Source organism: Carassius gibelio, chromosome A7 (genome assembly GCF_023724105.1).
Source record: "Carassius gibelio isolate Cgi1373 ecotype wild population from Czech Republic chromosome A7, carGib1.2-hapl.c, whole genome shotgun sequence".
Lineage (NCBI taxonomy): Eukaryota > Metazoa > Chordata > Actinopteri > Cypriniformes > Cyprinidae > Carassius > Carassius gibelio.
Window position 1 is genome coordinate 19,345,040 of NC_068377.1, and position 17,808 is coordinate 19,362,847.

General features: G+C 39.9%; 1 protein-coding gene across 4 annotated transcripts in view; it reads right to left on the reverse strand.

The window, feature by feature from the left end:
- LOC128016719 (A disintegrin and metalloproteinase with thrombospondin motifs 18) overlaps positions 1 to 17,808 on the reverse strand; it is a 51,688-nt gene that overhangs the window by 11,489 nt on the left and 22,391 nt on the right. For 3 of the 4 annotated variants that reach the window (XM_052601427.1, XM_052601431.1, XM_052601429.1), the window contains 8 exons: positions 17,261 to 17,356; positions 16,405 to 16,553; positions 11,666 to 11,838; positions 9,067 to 9,197; positions 8,769 to 8,892; positions 7,726 to 7,973; positions 2,773 to 2,893; positions 2,039 to 2,165 (listed from right to left, as the gene is read on the reverse strand). In XM_052601427.1, the coding sequence (XP_052457387.1) occupies positions 2,039 to 2,165; positions 2,773 to 2,893; positions 7,726 to 7,973; positions 8,769 to 8,892; positions 9,067 to 9,197; positions 11,666 to 11,838; positions 16,405 to 16,553; positions 17,261 to 17,356 (1,169 nt within the window). The remainder of the gene's footprint in view (positions 1 to 2,038; positions 2,166 to 2,772; positions 2,894 to 7,725; positions 7,974 to 8,768; positions 8,893 to 9,066; positions 9,198 to 11,665; positions 11,839 to 16,404; positions 16,554 to 17,260; positions 17,357 to 17,808) is intronic. The other variant, XM_052601428.1, reaches the window with a different exon arrangement.

Below are 17,808 nucleotides of genomic sequence, written 5' to 3' on the forward strand. Positions count from 1 at the left end.
CAAATGAGGGCTAAAGACAAAACAAACAAAAAAAAAAACGGCATGAGGGAGACTAAATGATGATAGAAGTCAAATCTTTGGAGGAGTTATCCCTTCAGTAGCTTTTCCAGTGTAGGTATGACAGAGTAACTAACTTCCTGTGTGACCCACAGGGTGGTGATGTCATTGAGCAGTGACACCAACAGAAGGAGTTTAGGATCACTGGTCATCTCTGCTGGTAATCAAAGCCTCTCTGCTCACCACGTTAAAAGTGTCATAGGGTTACAGGCACACATTGGTGGTGAGGGATAGGAACCAGTACAGTCTGTCTCGACATATCCAGCACCGCCACAGACATGCTGCTCTCCCGTCAACCCTGCTGTTGTTTTCAATTACACTGTTATTGGACTATTTGTCAGGCATTGAATGGGACAAGCCAAACTGGTTAGAGCTTGTTGCTGTAAGGAAATAATCATATGGTCTTGATTTCCCCTTTTAACATTGCCTCGCCATAGCCCGCACGTTATAATCATTCGCAGCCAACATTTCACAGGACGTAAGGCCAAAGAGAAAGAGAGAGCAAGAAGGACGGAGGGAAGACAGCCAGGAGGGGTGATTTGTTATCAGAGTTTCTAGAATGGTGCGTCAATGACTTTCACTCTGGCAAGTGAGGGATGCAGGGTATGTAGATGCTTCTGTAAGGGAAGAGATCAGTAAATCAAGTCAAGTTGAGTGTTGCTCTTGTTGGAATGGCAGCGGGACTCTCAAAAGGAAGATGGACCGGCAGATTGACTTCAGCTTTGAGACACCAAGAGAAAGGCTGGTTTGAGCAGTTCCTTTCATAGTCTCCAGAGCCCCGAGGAGGTTTCTGACACCTAGACTGAGAATGTTATTCCCAGGGTCCCTTGTGAGATGGTTCCTGCTTTATTTTCTCTCTTTTGTCCATGCAAAAAGATCACTAAGCATGTTTTACACACAGTACAACGTGTCTATCCATTTAATTTGCCAACTTCTGGAAAGTTGCTTTTTCCCATTTATCTTCCTCATCTCCAAATATAACAAGTATCCTTTTCACGCATAACACTCACTGTAAATATAGTGGAAGACTTCAATAAATATGGTTTCGATTCTTGGAATATCAACAATGTCAACAAAAAGACAAGACAGAACGAGAAACTAGTATTTGTATGTGACTGTATGCCTTATTATGAAAGCTGGTGTGTGTGTGTGTATGTATGTGGGTTTGAGTTTGTATAATTTAAGAGGTGCGTGTGTGGCAGGCTGTGGCTTGGAGCTGGAGTTTGGGCAGTGAGGGTGCAGTCAGTCCCTGTCTGGAGGCTATGTTAATCCTGTTTTCTTTAAGGAATGAAACAGAGAAAAGAACCCAAGGAAGAACGTGATTTCTCAGAGCTTTAAGCTGGGTTGTGCTCGTGCTAAAGTCACCACAGCTGATTAAAGACAGACATACCAGGGCACTGTGCCCACCAATAGCACTGGAGAGTACCACTGAAAAATTAAACTAAGAATGCTTTTTAAATTCCATTAAAATTTTTGAATTTAAATGAAAGTAGCAAACAGGTTTGAAATTAAGGCAGTTTAATGAAAATATAATTTTGATTACTATATAAGAAATGTAATAAATAGAATACATTTTTAACTACAAAAGGAAGTTTGGTAAAGACTATTGATCTTACTTTGCATGAATCATTCATAATTTATTTTTTACGTCATTATTTATTTTATTTTTTTGCCTCCATCCAATTACCAAAAAAAATTTTTTTGTTTGTTTGGATGCATACTATGATGCTACTTCCAGTTTAAAATGTCTTTCAAGTCTTATGTACAGGTTTTAACATTATTCCAATTTAACTTCCAATTCAGCTACTGTGTTGGGTTTGAAAAATTCAAATTTGAACTAAATGACTGAAATGGAGCTAAATCTTAAATTCTAATTTGTGTCCAACTCTGCTGGAGAGAAGCAAGCATGGAACGCGAAATTCAGACACACATTCAGATCACACACTCATTCAGAATTACACACACAAACACAGACTCTTACTAAGCAGGGCAGGGCTGTGTGTTACACAGGTGAGAGCCCACCACAGGTCTGGTCTCAGGGTTGCAGAGTGAAGAGTTGACCTGCATGTTGTGATCCTGCAAACAAATGGCTTTCATTGAGACCCGACCTGAAAGAGATATAGATAGATACAGAGAAGTGTAAACACAACTACTCTCTTTGGACATTTTGCAGAAATCCAGCTCTCTAACCCACCCTAACATATGACTTTATCATGCAATAAACTAATGCATCCTTTGAGTAATCTTTTGAAAATGGAAAGCTTGGAGCACACTGTCCTTGAATAGTCATTCTAGGGATTATGGGAACTCAGGATGAACGGCAGTACTGTTGTGTGGCTTCTGTTGTGGCAAACAAAGCCGGGCCTCTGTCAGTGTGAGAGGCCCAGAGGTCGGCTCTAAAGACAAGCATGAATGAAACTGTGTGAGAGCGCAGATAGAGATCTGTGCTCTGGACGTGTCATAGTGCTGTCTGTCTGCAACCATCATTCAGACAACTGACAGCGAATGGAGGAGCTACTACCACAGAGATAAGCCAATTAGGTTGAGAGATCTGTGAGAAGGAGGGGCCACTTTTTGTTTTTGCTCATAAAGGTGTGTTTGATGGACCTGGAAAAATACACACATACGCTTCCTTCCTTACCATCACACAACCACAGCTCTCTCACCCCTGAGTCAACAAAGCAAACATTTACTGTACATACAGAATCAACTCACCCCCAGCACAAGACGCTGAGCAGTCAGAGCGCACCACAGACCAGGTGTAGTTGTGCTTCTTCTCAGGATGGGGTAAAGTGTATTCCCAGGATATACCAGGATTTTTACCCTGAAGAAGAATCTGTGGAGGAGAAGAGATGGACATAGGTTGGTGAAAACAATCAAGCAACAGGCTTCTGTCTATCCAAGTACACACAACTGTTCAAAATCTTGAAGTAACTGACAGAAATGTAATATTTTTAAATACTGATTCTACAAGGATGCATTAAATTGATGAAAAAATGTCATGTAATTTAAAATGTTACAAGATATTTCTATTTTAAATATACTTCAAACATTCGGTTCACAGAAGAATCCTAAAAAAACCTCTTCAACATTAATAATAATAACACATAATAAATGTTTCTTGAGCAGCAAATATTAGAATGATCTCTGGAGGATCATGAGTAATGGCTGCTGAAAATTCTGAGTTCACTGTGAAACACAATGTGGCTATGTTATTTTTGATCAAATAAATGCAGCCATGGTGAACATAAGAATTTTCTTCTTTTTTTAACATAAAAAAAAAAAAAATATTACGAACCCCATACTTTTGAACAGTAGCGGACATAAAACATACAACAACTGAATATATGAAGGATTCAAATACACACATGCATCACCTCGGTCTCTGTCAAGCACTTTATAATGAGGAAAAAGTCAAACGTCAATCAAATTATCTAGATCTGTTAGTTTGAATATGCAATGGCATGATTTGAGTTGTTTACACAACGAACTGTTAACATGCTGATTTTCTTGTTAATGTTCTCATATTCCAGCAAGGGAGAAGCTGCCAGGGTGTCTGCTGCTGTTTTGTGGCTGTAGCTCCACTGGGATTGAGAGATGATACCACAGCTCCTGGTGACGCTGATCTGGAGGGATGCTTGAATTTGACGGTCTATGTGTCTGAACTGAAGCTTGTCATCTTGGAAAATGGCACAAGTGGACCAAACTGTGGGTTGGGTGAATCAGAATATTTTTATATAGTGGTGTACTGTGAGACTTTATTTCCCAGCTAGATTTACATTGATGTGTATTTTTCAGTAGGCCTGTATGCAAAAATGTTGGTGGCTGTTCCTAGAGAAGTTCTTGTACTCATTCATGTGAGACTAGACCACAGAGGAAGTTCAGTCAGTTCCACACTAAATCTGTGCCCAAGGCCACTGAGGACAGACCGAGGATAACTCTAATGGAGTGGAAAAGTTCTCAGACAAGAAGAGGACCTTTGTTTTTGCTCAGACTTTGCCACATTGGGATTTTCCTCAGACTGTTTATAATATAAAAATGCAATGACACCAAATTCACTGGAACTGGTAAACCACTAAACTATATGTAGAGCTAAACAAGGATCGAATCTTAAGGGTCACTGGAGAGTTGCAGCAGTGTTTACACAAGCCAACGGTAATTGCAAGGCAGCCCAGATTTCTCTTAAGTAAGAGTGTGAAGTTAAGTAGTGGATTAGGAAGATGCCACCCATCCTCTAATTACTATGGATTTACCCTCAGTTAATGTTTTGAATAGGAAGTTTATGGCAGGCTGCTGCTGATGTGGGAAGATTATGCTTAAGTCAGCCACAATAAACCAGTCTCAGTGCTCTGTCAGATTATCGTTTTAGCTAAAACTATCCAAGATCTTTACTAGTCAAACTTCTGTTCAATTTAGTGTCATGAATACATGATTTACATTACAGATGGAGAGGTATGAACTCATGGGAATTGATTGTTAATGTTCAATGAGATGCAGGTGAATGTTGAGATAGAACCACAAACTGAAAGTAACTCCAGACCTTTAGAGGAGGAAATAATCTATCAACAGAACAGCAGAAGATATTGTGTGGTATTTGAAGGTTGGAGGATTTCCAGAGGAAGTAAAACAAGTATACTGAAACACAGTGGCAAGTTAGCAAACTTTTTAACATACTGTATCTTGGCTCAGTCTCCCTCTGAGTGTCCAGACTGAATCTACTGCCCTGGAATCGGACCCTGCACGCTAACCTGTTCTAAGATCGTCCAGATTTACAGTTGGCACTGAACACAGAGCAACTATTCCAGAATCAGGCACAGGAGGAGGTCTCTGATCCATCTGTGATCCGGCTAGCCATCTGACTATGGATACAACACATGGGGAAACTCTACCTCTTCTGATCCTGGGTCAAGACCCACATGAGTCCATTGCACCATGTCTGAGCTCTGATATAGGAAGTCTAGAGTTTCAGTCTTAACATATGCAACAAGAATCACATTTTTAAACATCAATTCAACATGCAAAACAACCTTCCCCATCCAAATACTGTAAAAGCTATTTTTCTGATGCGTCCTTGCATCCTCTTTCATTTTATGTTGCAATGAAAGCTTCATCTGATTTGCTCCTAGCTCTAGATGCCCCTCTTTCTCTCCAGACATTCTGAATAATGAAGGAAAATCTGGGGTAAATACTTAACTACAGGACTACTAGGACAGGTTCATTATCAAGCACTCCCAGTATAGGGTTACTACACAAAAATCCATCTGGGCCCTGGCTAGAAGCATAGCAGTGTAGCTACTGTCAAAAAGAAACGAGCGAATGAAAGACTGATGAATGGGATCACATCTAAATGAATCACTCTGGACTGGCATGATACTCTTAAGGCATTCCACAAGAATGTCAATACTTAAATAAATCCCAAAAAAGAGTTTGAAATAGAAGCATGTCAAGTTTGAAAGGAACTACTTGGTTCCCATTTCTCAAAATGCATTTTCCCAAGCGTTCAGTAAGGGTCTTGAAGCTGATACATTACATTAAATCAAGAGATCCAGCCAAACTTAATTGACCAGCTGCTTCCCTCGAATTGCGACCTCAAGCCTCTCTGATCTACTGAGTTCAATTGCAAAAATCTTTTAATCTCTCTGTACCCTACTCTTCTTTTTGAAATTACAGAGCATACTTAGAGAGATTAATGCAATCTCATCTGCAAATCAGACCTCTGCTGCCACCACCCACCCTGGGAAAAATGTAATGAAGAGAGGGCATGTGGGCTGAAGAAATTTGGAAGTATGATATAATGGATCTGGATTTATATTAACTGGTAAGTTATCCAAGCATGCCATCATGATATTCTTTCTTGGAGTCAAAATTATTAATTCAAACTTTACAATGACTTTATGATGGTTACAAGACAGCAGCATAAATACTGAATTGTTTGATGCTACAGCATTATCCTTCCCACATAGCAAACAGACATGCCCCAAATGTGGCCTCAAGCTGGCACTGCTGGCCTCCTGTCGGCAATGGCCATGTACCCTTTCACCCTGAGCTGGGTTAAGTGTGGCAATGATGGCACGGCGTGGATGAGGCAAACAATATGAGGGCCGATTGTTGGTGGGAGGAGTGTGGGCCACATTAGTTAAGTGATATGTGGCCCAAATCAGGCTACCCAGACAGCAAGCTGTTTCGGCCCAGTTCTGGCCCACATCTGGCCCACATGGATTTCATGTGGGCCAGATGTGGGCCGGATCTGGGCCAACACTGTCTGGGTTGCTGTCTGGGATGTTGCTGTCTGGGATGTTGCTGTCTGGGAGCCCACAGAATAGGGGCTGGTTGCATAAAAGGTTTAGACTAGTCTTAAAAGTTAGTCATCTAATTTTGTTCTTTAAGACTGGTCAACAGTTTTTACATTTGGTTACATAAAAACATAGATCCAAAATGATTCCAAAATGTTAGACTGATTACCCCTTTGTTAACTGCTAAGTTGGTCAAACTGGTTCTGAAGCTACTGTCTTAAGATAGAGGCTAAGCTTATGCAACTGGCCCCAGATCTACACAACACAACACAATGGCAATAATAGGTTTAAATGATTCTTCTGAAATCTAATAATCTCCCTTATCCCTGATTCAGATTTGTGCAGATATATGAAGCCCCCTTACTATAACTTAACCTCAAAGGAACATCTGAGCCCATACTCATCACCCTTCACGTAAGCAGTGCCCTGTGCTGCCCATTAGCACAGCACACAGTGCAGCGAGTTCAAAGCTTAGTGCCATTCACTTTGTCACTCTGTTTGATCTTGAATCTCTACACACTGAAGATGAAAGTCACAATGACCACATTGGCTCTGCTCTGCAATTAATCCCAAATAGAGGCATTAGTCTGCCCGTTTGACTCATTTGTGTCCCTTCTATTTTGTCTCTCTCTCTATAGCCCAATCCCAATTCTATTTTATACCCTTCCGCCTACCCCTTTTCCTTGCCCCTTGAACGGAGTGTCAAGGGGTAGGGGAGAAAATATTCCCCTCAGGATTGGGACACTACTACCATGACGTCACATCCCATCATTTGTCATCTAGCTCTTACAATACACACATATACTGACTGGCGTGCTGGTGTGCATTAGAGACTTTAATTATCGATCAGTATTAATGTGCTGCTAACTGACACACACACACACACACACACATATCGGAAATCGCACAGCTCACACATCCAGGAGGAAATAAACTTGTCAACGCTGCCCCACGACTTTTATTAAATACAGTTTAAATACTGAATCTCTACATTATATTTTCCAGCGACGAGAGGATACAACCGCTGTTTTTAAGTAAACTCACTCTAAAAAGATAAACGCACAGACGCGAACACACGCAACTTCCATTTCTCTCTCTTTCTCTCTCTCTCTCGAATAGACATTGAGGGGTGTCTCAATTCTCTTCAAAGACAACAAAAAGACACATAAATGTAAGCTTTTTTAAAGGGGAAGGGCTACGGGGTAGAATTGGGTTTGGGCCTATCTTTCCCTCATTTGTTTCTCATCTCTCTCACTCACCCACTGTCCCTCAGCCTTGTTTTCACCTGACCGAATGGCCACAGCACTCTTGCCAAGACCCTGTCATGGCTAATTCGCTAACAGGTGTAAGGCTGGATGGGTACGGGGTGACTCACTTCAAAGAGCAGGGTCTCATTAGTGGGGCCTGTGGCGTATAGGATCTCAGGACGGTTGAAAGAGCGATGATAGTTGAACGTAGAGCCTGCAAACTGGAACCTGCCAGGCCAGTCCACCGTCCAATCTCCCGTCAGGTAGTAGGTGCCACGCTTCAGGCTGCGGACAGCCAGATAGCTGGTTGAGATCTCCATCTCTTGCACCCTGATGCTTCTCGCTCCAGCAGGAACCGTCACAATGGGGTAATATTCTGAAAAGAAGAAGAAGAAGAAAAAAAAAAACAGGTTTGCCATATCTGCTCACTTTTGCAGTTTCTGCATTTTTAAAGGCCAGAGGGAACAGGCATCTCTGAGCTGATGCATTATCACCTCCTTCTGTTGGAGGAGAGCGATGAGGTGCCAGACTGCAGAGCTCTCACTGTGTAAGTGCTCTAAAAAATACATTGAAGTTTTCTGTTAAGTCTGAGGAGAGGCGCTATAAAGTGACAGACGTAATCATACTGCAAGGAATTTTTCTTCTCTTATTTCACTCTCTGTGATCTTTTATTATATTTTATTAAAGACCACTAGTTCTCAAAGTATTTTGATAAAATAAAAATAATCCAATACCACCTAATTGCCTCCAGTGTTCAATCCCAAAAAAACAATGCAGATTTGTGAAAGATTCAGAAGTTTGGGGATTTCATTTAAAAAAAAAATTTTTTATTGAGAAATGATGTATTAAATTGTAAGTATTTATCATGTTACAAAATATTTCTATTTAAAAAAAAAATAAAAAAAATAAAAAAATAAAACAAAAATAAATTGAACTATCCATTGATTAAAGAATCTCGAAAAAAAAGTGTTTTCAACACTGAAACTGGAAAATGAACTACAAAATGAAGAAATACCTCAGGTGAGAACCATTGCTTTAGACATTTTTCTATTATTTTATAATGAATTTACTCCTTGTTTCTTTCTCTTGAAGCCTGTTATTCTATTCAAAATATTGATTTGTTGGACAAGATCAGAAGGTATGAAAGGAACATGCTCTACAAGCACCTTACCATTGGCTCTGTGCTGGAGGGTGTACTGGCCACTGTAGAACTTGCAGCTTGAGTTGTCTCCTTTACAAACGCCACAGGCATCCAAAGCAGCCTTTGATCCCAACACCTGGTCACAGCCCACCGGCTGCACAGGAAAAGTTATTAAAATGAATTTTTCAAACTGACTCAAACAGTTTAGCCAATTTCGCGTGCAAAGGCATATGTCAGTCAGTTCTCGTGCAAAAAAAGTAATGTTAAATCTGTGGTAAATGTGATGCTAGAAATATGACCTTCTCAGAATCATCACGTCCTCACGTACCTTGCATATCCCATCAATGCATACGCCTCCTTTGTAGTCTGAGCAAGATGTCCCATCTTTGACTTTGCTGGACATAGCGAAGAAAAAATCAAAGTCCTCAGCAATGCAGTACAGCTTACAGATGTCCTCTTCTAGACAGGAGATAAATGGGGTCATTAGATCTTATAGCTTCAGAGTGATTTTATGTAAGAATGGTCCTCTCAGTGTGCTGCTATGAAGTTTCGTGCCTGAAGACATATGACGTAATGATCCTGTGAACATTTTTCAGACAAAACCCAGGTGGACTTTTAAGCAAAATGGAAAACAATTCTTTGAAAAACATGCACAAACTTTTAATGTTTTAATGTAGCTAGCTGTTTATGTTGTTGATGTTTTATTCAAATTTTATATCTAAATATTAGTGTAAAGAATAAAAAAAAATCCAATATCAATCCTCATATGTGATAGACATATTTGATTATGATCATCTTTGTATCTACTTTGAAGGCATCTTGAGTAAAACAGCTTCATATTTAATGAAGCATTTGCAAAATGCTTGAACAGGAAGCATCGAAACTTGTTTAACAGAGTACGGAAGTCTGCAGCACGTAACCCTTATTGCTGTAAAAAAAAAAAAAAAAAAACTTTTATTAAATTCAATTACGTCATAAATTAACTCATGCATAATTTATTCCTAACAGACACAATGCAATTTTGTAGGACTGTATAGTGCTAATTACTGGGCATGTTTAAGATGTGTGTGATTGGCCGTGAAGCAACTGGAAGGCTCACCATGCTGTAGAAAACATACCCACAGAACACATGTTGCACTAAAATGTAAAACTCTGTTACAAATGGGCCCATAAAGCTGGAATGCAAAAAGGGCAACTCTGTCCAACTCTCCTACCGAGAGAAAAATACCTATCAGAGATGCGTCTACATCCACACACATATCCAGGCTCATTCAATACACCAGCTCAGTATGAACTCTTATTTTTATTTTTATTTTTACATATTAAATCATAATTATTGTGCTTATACTTCAAAGGAAAACAAATTATCCTGTTACAGACTGAATAATGCACCTAAAAGTAAAGTGAAGTGACATACTGCCAAGTATGGTGGCCCCTACTCAGAATTCGTGCTCTGCATTTAACGCATCCAAAGACACACACAGTAGTGTACACACACACCGAGAAAACACACCCGGAGCAGTGGGCAGCCATTAATGCTGCAGCGCCCAGGGAGCAGTTGGGGGTTCGGTGTCTTGTTCAAGGACACCTCAGTCGTGGTATTGCCGGACTAAGACTCGAACCCATGACCTTAGGGTTAGGAGTCAAACTCTCTAACCACAAGGCCACAACTTCCCCACAAAGATGAGGCCAAGTAAGTGTTTCCTAACACCTGTACTAGCCACTGAAACAAACAACCTAGTGATTAGAGAACTGAGCTCCAGTCACCCCACTGAAACCCCTGAATACACTGAAAAGGTCTTTCCAGCAGGAGACAGCTCAGCATTTCCTCTCAGGTCTTTCTCATTAGTTTTAAAAAAAAATCTGACAAGACAGTGCCTAATTGTTCCTATCCTTTCCCTTTTCACTCCTAGTCCATTAATTCATAAGAAAGCCCAAACACACAACAGGGTACTATTCAGGTCCAAACCTGCCTACAAGGTCGATCAGTGCACTGCTCTCACAGAACAAGTGGATACATGTTACCAGTCCAAATCCATGCACAGCTTAGTCAACACACATTAGGTGAGATGAATCGCTTGGGTGGAATATGTTTGTCCTATGTAACGATCTCAAACAATTCTGTCAGAAACAAATTAAAATGATTACTATTTAAAAACCCACCTGTTCTTGCTGACTCTCATATCAATATTAAAGACTAAGCATGCAAGGTCTGAGATGAACGTTAATGTTTAGAGGTTTAATGTTTTTAGTGTGCACGTACTGTTCAAAATTATATTTTAAAGTGTGACAATACAAATTTTGAACTGCTTAAAAAGTTCTCTATTTTAAATAAATGCTGTTCTTTTTAGTGTTAAATTCATACAAAGAATCCTGAAAAACATTTATCCCATTTATCCCAAAATATTAAGCAGCACAACTGTTTTCAAAATGGATAATAATATGAAATGCTTCCTGATCACCAAATGCATATTAGAATGATTTCTGAAGGATTGTGTGACACTGAAGACTGAAGTAACGGCTGCTAGTTTCAATTTAACATTTAACAATATGACTGTTTTATTGTATTTTTGATTAAATTAATGCAGCCTTGATGATTATAGAGAGACTTTAAAAATATTTAATAATAATAATAATAATAATCTTACAGCCCCCAAACATTTGATTGGTATATTATATTATATTATATTATATTATATTATATTATATTATATTATATTATATTTATTATTTAAAATGTCATTGAAATCATACATATATAATACTTTTTTTTTGTTTGTTTTTTTGTCTGAGTCTCACTCATCCAGTAAATAAAATGCATGGGGATTTTGAACCCAGCAGAGGCTTACTGTGATCTCTTCCAACTGTTAATGAGACATTTGCTTTTGTTCGTAATGAATGCATTAAGGCCCATATATCTCCCATACCTTCCACTTTGGTGTATGGCTTCCATTTGTAGTACCATCCCCTGAAGGGTTTGCTGTTGTACTCGGCACACTGCTGAGCTCTGAAGTCCACTCCACTGGGCTGGCATCGCTTGGTGTTACACAGCTGGTGCAGTCGACCGGGGCCTTGGCAGAACTTGCCATTGTGCTGTGGGCTTGGGTGAAACAACCACCAATTAGCACAAATGTACATGGAAGCAAGAAGAGAGAGCAAGAAGAAGAGAAGAAACAGATGTGCCTCAGCAAGCATTCAACATGCAAGAGGAATGACAGCCATTCAGTATTTTTTGGAAGAAGGGCTGGTGTGATGCATTTCATATGATGTGCATTAGCATCTGCACTAAGGGAATGTCTTTGTGCATTATCAGTGATGTCTCTGAGTGAATCACATCCCAACTGACAGCTGTAAAAGATATAAAGTGTTTGGGATTCAATTCCATTCATGACTTGGACTCGCCTGTGTTTTCAACAGCTATGATTTTTGAATAATAAACGTCAACGAGAATAAGACAGCACGCAGCTGCGCTGGTGTACCTTACACATTGTGTAATCGGAGTCGATTTGCTTGCAGTCAAATAGGAAAACTGGTTGAAAACGCTTTGTTTTGGATGGTACCTACCATGTTTTCTTAACTAGTTAACCAACAAACTGACCTTGATAAAGAGTGATAGGTTTTTTTCTGGCTGATCTAGCAAAAAACAACCACCAAACTAACATAACCTTGCTTGAACCAACATGTAATTTAATTTATTCTTTACTTCTCTGAAATCTGCAATGGCCAACTCTCGCAAGCAAGGCTGGATATCATAAAAGGTCAGCCCTCAGGCTCTGGACAATGTGTTCGAACTGTCACCCTGTATTGCTGAGGCAGCTTGAGGCTGGAGAAGAGTGGTAGCCTCCTCCCAATGCCACAGGAATGCTTCCAAGTGCCACATGAAGCAGACAGTCACCATCTTTCCTGAGGGAAAAGCGGTCCAACAGCTCCTGTGACTGAGGCTGTGAGAACGGAGGCATGCTTGCGGCATGGCTGCATGTTTTAAAGTGGAAGACCCTCTTGTAGCATAACCTCAAAGCAAAGGACTGCACCATGGGCCTGTTAATGTATGTGTGTGCCTGTGCATGTTCTTTTAGTCTCTGGCCTTTTGTTTTTTATTGCATGTTCACACTTGAGGTTAGGAAACCACTCACAGAGACGACAGATTAGCCTTCCACATTCTCTTAAAAATCACTCCTCGTCTTTTTGCATGTACAGTGATCAAACAGAGAAAGCATGGGGAAAACACACACAGTAAGATATATTAATTACTTTTCTTCTGAAAACTGACAACATAATTCTATTGTCTAGAACAGCAGTTTTCAAACTGTGGGTCTTGACCCGCTGCTGGGTAGCAGTGGGAATATTGAGTGGGAATAAGTGGGTCACTAGAATGGTGGTGGGCTCAAATGCACGCAAACCTACAGAGCGAAGAGTTGGTTATTATATTGAATTGTTTAAAAAAAAATCTGAGTTACCAGTTTGATTAACCTTCATTTAACTCACCAAATCCTTGGCTACTGAATCAACTTCAGTCCATCCTGTGAACGTTTTTGGTTAAATGCCAGAAACAGGGTCATTGGTTAACATAAGCTCAGCATATTTTATGTAGTATTTTATAACATGAAAAACATCAGTTAAACCCCATTTGTTATTTTTTTAAGCTTAATGTGTCTTGAAATTAAAGGCTGCAGCTAACAAATGGCTAGGACTACCATGGTTTTCATTCAGAGCTCATCTTCTCACTTATGCACTTTTACAGCCTCATTGTGTTTATTCTCAGCTCCTTGCAAACTACACTAACTAAAAGGATACAGCTTGTAAATCTGAAGAAAATATCAAAGTAATTGTTGGAAACTTGCTGGTGACTTTGAAGTTGTGGGCAATTATATAGGCAATTACTATATAATCAATTTTCAAAGTTTTGTTCTTTTTTTTTTACTTTTTTTTTTTTTTTACTAAAATGTTTATGGTGGGCCTCAATGAGATTATACTTCTCTAAGTGGATCTTGCCGTGAAAGACTCCTTGAACCTTGATCTATCGTGCGTATAAACTTACTGCATTGGAAAATTATGCCTCAATTTTCAGAAGAAGTCAGTGAGATCAGTGATAGTCTAACAGTGCTGTCAGACGGTTGTTTGTGCACGTCTGCTTTTGTTTTTTGAGCAGATTTCAGGCTGATCCTATTAGAGCTTTAGTGACTGTGCTATGGGCCCATATGGTAGAGCACTTACAAACACACAAAGCACAGGGAGAGATTGAAAGAGGAGAGGCGGGGGAGAGAGCCAAGTGCATGTTTTCTGATTATACCTTGAAATAACTGTGCCCAATTCATGCTTAACTTCACACAAGACTTGTTGGCAAAAGGGAACATTATTCTCATTTTCTCTTTGTCGACAAAACCTTGTAGAACTGTTTCCTAACTGGGGAATGTTAAATCTTAGAACTGCAGTACTAAGTGCAAACGTCAGAGGAAACAGGGTCACCCTGTCTGTCTGCTTGCCTGAATCTCCCCAAAACTCCCCACCCAGGCCCACATCCTTCTCTACCTCACTCTCTCAATACATCTCCCATCTGTAATCAAACCCTCATTATGCCCACACTGTTAGCCATTAGATACCCACTTTAAAGTCAAGTCATTAAAACAGAGCACTCTACATATAAATAAACAAAACCAAGCAATGTTGCAATGAAATTTAATCGTTTGTTTGTTAGGGGTTTTCCGAAGCCCTGATGATGATTGTACATGCAGCTTGCTCTTTCAACTTTGGCCCCTGGTAATGGTGCATTAATGATACCCATGTTCTCTTAGTTAACACTGTATCCTACACTTTAAAAAGGCAATCCCATCAACAACCATCTCCGCTACACTGTTGCAGATGTATTTAAAAAATATATATATATCAAAGACACTTGAACCAGTAAATCTGCCAGCTGAGTATGGATAAAGTCAAGGGAGCACATTTATCAGATCATATTTATTGATAAATGCTGTTTGAGTGAGATGACATCGTATGCCGCTGGCTTCAACAGCTGTCTCCTGAGGGCCTAACACTGAAGTGATGAGAATGGGGATTCCCCTTGAACATCACCGCCACAGACAGAAGACATACCAACAAATATTCCACTGCAGGTGCTGTCTGAGAGCCATAAGGGAAGACTGTCCATCAAAATGCCTCTTCTGAAACATTTCTGAGGGAAATGATACAGATAAAATGTTCTGATCAACATGAACTATTCATGCTGAATGCAGGCAGATGTTCATGGTTTGCACCTCATAAATGCTGTGGGTGTAAACAGCCACTCAGTGAGAAGAGAAGTCAGTTACAACGATCATAGCACACTTGACTGCATTGTGAAAAAAAAAAGAGATATTGTCTTATTTTTACTGAGCCATGAGGGGGGTGACTGACAAAAAAAACAAAACAAAAAAACAGAGAAAATGTAGGATAATCCCTCCCAAAAATCTCAGATTATAGTTCGAATTATGCCCTAAAAGCAAGCCCATCTGAAGCACCCCAAGCCTCTTTCAGTGGATCAGACGCAACCGAACTAATATAGACCAAAAAAATGAGAACAAAAAATGCCTTTTCTTTTCTAGCAATGTGCTTCCAAAATAATTTAGCAGGATCTCTTCAAATGTTGTGCATCTGTGTAAAAGATCTTTAAATCAACCTAATCTTTAAATCTACCTTAACGCTTTGTATGAGATCACAATGGATAATTTAAATCACATGTGCCCAATTTAATATTTAATATGTACCCAATTTAACAAACACACAAGGATTTTGGGGCTGGGTATTTCCAGCACATTAATGAAGTGCTCCACTTCAACTCACATCGCGCTGAATAGTTTCTTTCTTTCTTTCTTTCTTTACTGGAACTGTTCATGTCAGACATGTTGGTCTGGCTGTCTAAGGCATTATAAGTATTTCCTATTCCAACAGAAATATGTTAAGATGCTCTAGACAGCCAAGTGTTGATGAAGCACAATTCCATGCTCCATAAGCTTGACAAAACCACATGTAGAGCCACCTGTGGTCTATAGAAACCCAATCTCAAATAAACCTGCCACCACATAAAGAGGGGAAGCACCTGAACCTAAATGCACAAAAACTCCATCTATTTGACAGACACTCAAATCTTGAACAATCCTTCTTACATACATATATGTTTGTATATGACTTGAATGACTGTATGTTTACTCTTTCTAGTGCTGGAATGATTTAGAACTGTAATTGACTCTGTAGATACACTGATCCTTTGCATTCTGTAACAGTGAACTCTGACATACCACAATACACTTAATCCAAGATTACTCAGTGTGTCAAAGTTCAGGGGTAATCTAGGAGTTGCAGTAGGTCAGTTGGTCAGGAAACGCATGTGCTTCCCCCATTCACAGCTAGTCTACCATTCATGGCATCATTACAATCATTAACATTTTACTGCAGTGATAATTTTAATAAGCATTAACAACCGGTCAGAGCACAATATTAAATTAAGGTCATTTTGCAATCAGACGTCATATTCATCTGGATTTCCTCTCTGATACAAACACAAACTGAATTTATCCATATTCTTCAAATTTAGAATAGATGTTCATTCAAACAAATGCAATAATGTGTCAGTATCTTAACGTGAATTATTCCATAGCACAGAGTCTGATATCTTTGAGTTTTTGGTTACCTGGGGCTGTTGCAGGACCGCTCTCTGTACATGACCCCTCCACCACAGGTGCGTGAACAGTCAGACCACTCGGACCAGCCCGACCACTGGCCATGCACCGCTGTAGGACCATGATCATTCAATTTGACACACTGTCCTCTCCGGCACCACTGCATTATGGAAATAGGAAAAGAATAAACATCTTACACAGATCAGTAATGTATGGAAGTCGTTTTTTATTTCCTCTTTATTTCTCACATTGTGATTTTTTTTCTTGCAACTACAAACTTATATCTCACAATCTTGCAACTATTTCTTCTAATTATTATTCTATATTATTTCACAGTTTCAACTTTGTATCTTATATTGTGGCTTTACTTCTTATGTTAAACTTGGCTCATATCTCACGGTCTCATATATACCTTTTTTTACGTGCATAGAAAAGTGTTTAAATTTAAAACAGCCACCAAATTTATGTGTTTGTATGGCAGATGAGGAGATAGCAGACTACTATCTGACAAACTCATCTTTTAATGGCTAAGATTACAGACGGTATGAGAGGAAAAGTGAGGTAAAGGAGAGAGTATATCTGCTTAGAAGATCTTGAGCCTGTTGGTTTGGGCTGGGGCCCAGATTTACACCTGGAGAGCAGGACTCGGTCCAGCCAAGCCACACAGTCCCACACATCAGCACCTCACATTCCCATCAACCAGTGGAAAGGACCAACCGTCCTTATGGAACATTTACACAAAGCAGAGAACAATACTGCAGGTGTGCATGAAGAAAAATGGCCAGAGAGACTGGTCAGTTCATGTTCCTCCTTGAATGGTGGTTCAGTGAGTTCAGACAGAGAAATGGCAAACAGACAGTCACTCACCATGTCTGTTCCGCAGATGGTGCCCTCGGCAGCAGGCATGAACTTGGTCTCACACCGGTGTCCTGTTCTGTGGCACCACAATGATTTACAGATGTCCTGGTGGGCACAAACACACAGAGAACACATTTAAAAATGGGTCAACACCCACTGGGAACCCTTCAACCTCCCTGGCTTGCACCTCACCACGCAGACCTCTTGTTTCTACAGCAATGGCCAATCAGCTTTCCCAACAAATAAAAAAGCCTGTCAAAATCAATCACTGTGCTGCTCAAATTAAACATGCTATTAACGTTGCATTTTGGTTCTTCACACAATACGACGATAATAATGGGTGATGAGGGGTTGGGAGACCGGCCACTGCTGGCCAACAGCCCGATTTCATCTGGCAGACAGTGAGGAAAGCTAGCAACACTGGACTCTGGACAATTGGGCAGCTAACACCGCTAGCTCCAATGGCTAATTACATCTCAATGACTTGGTGACAAGGACAGGATGGCTTGGGAGAACAGCAAACAAAAACATTGGGTTTTATCTCTACAATCGTTCTT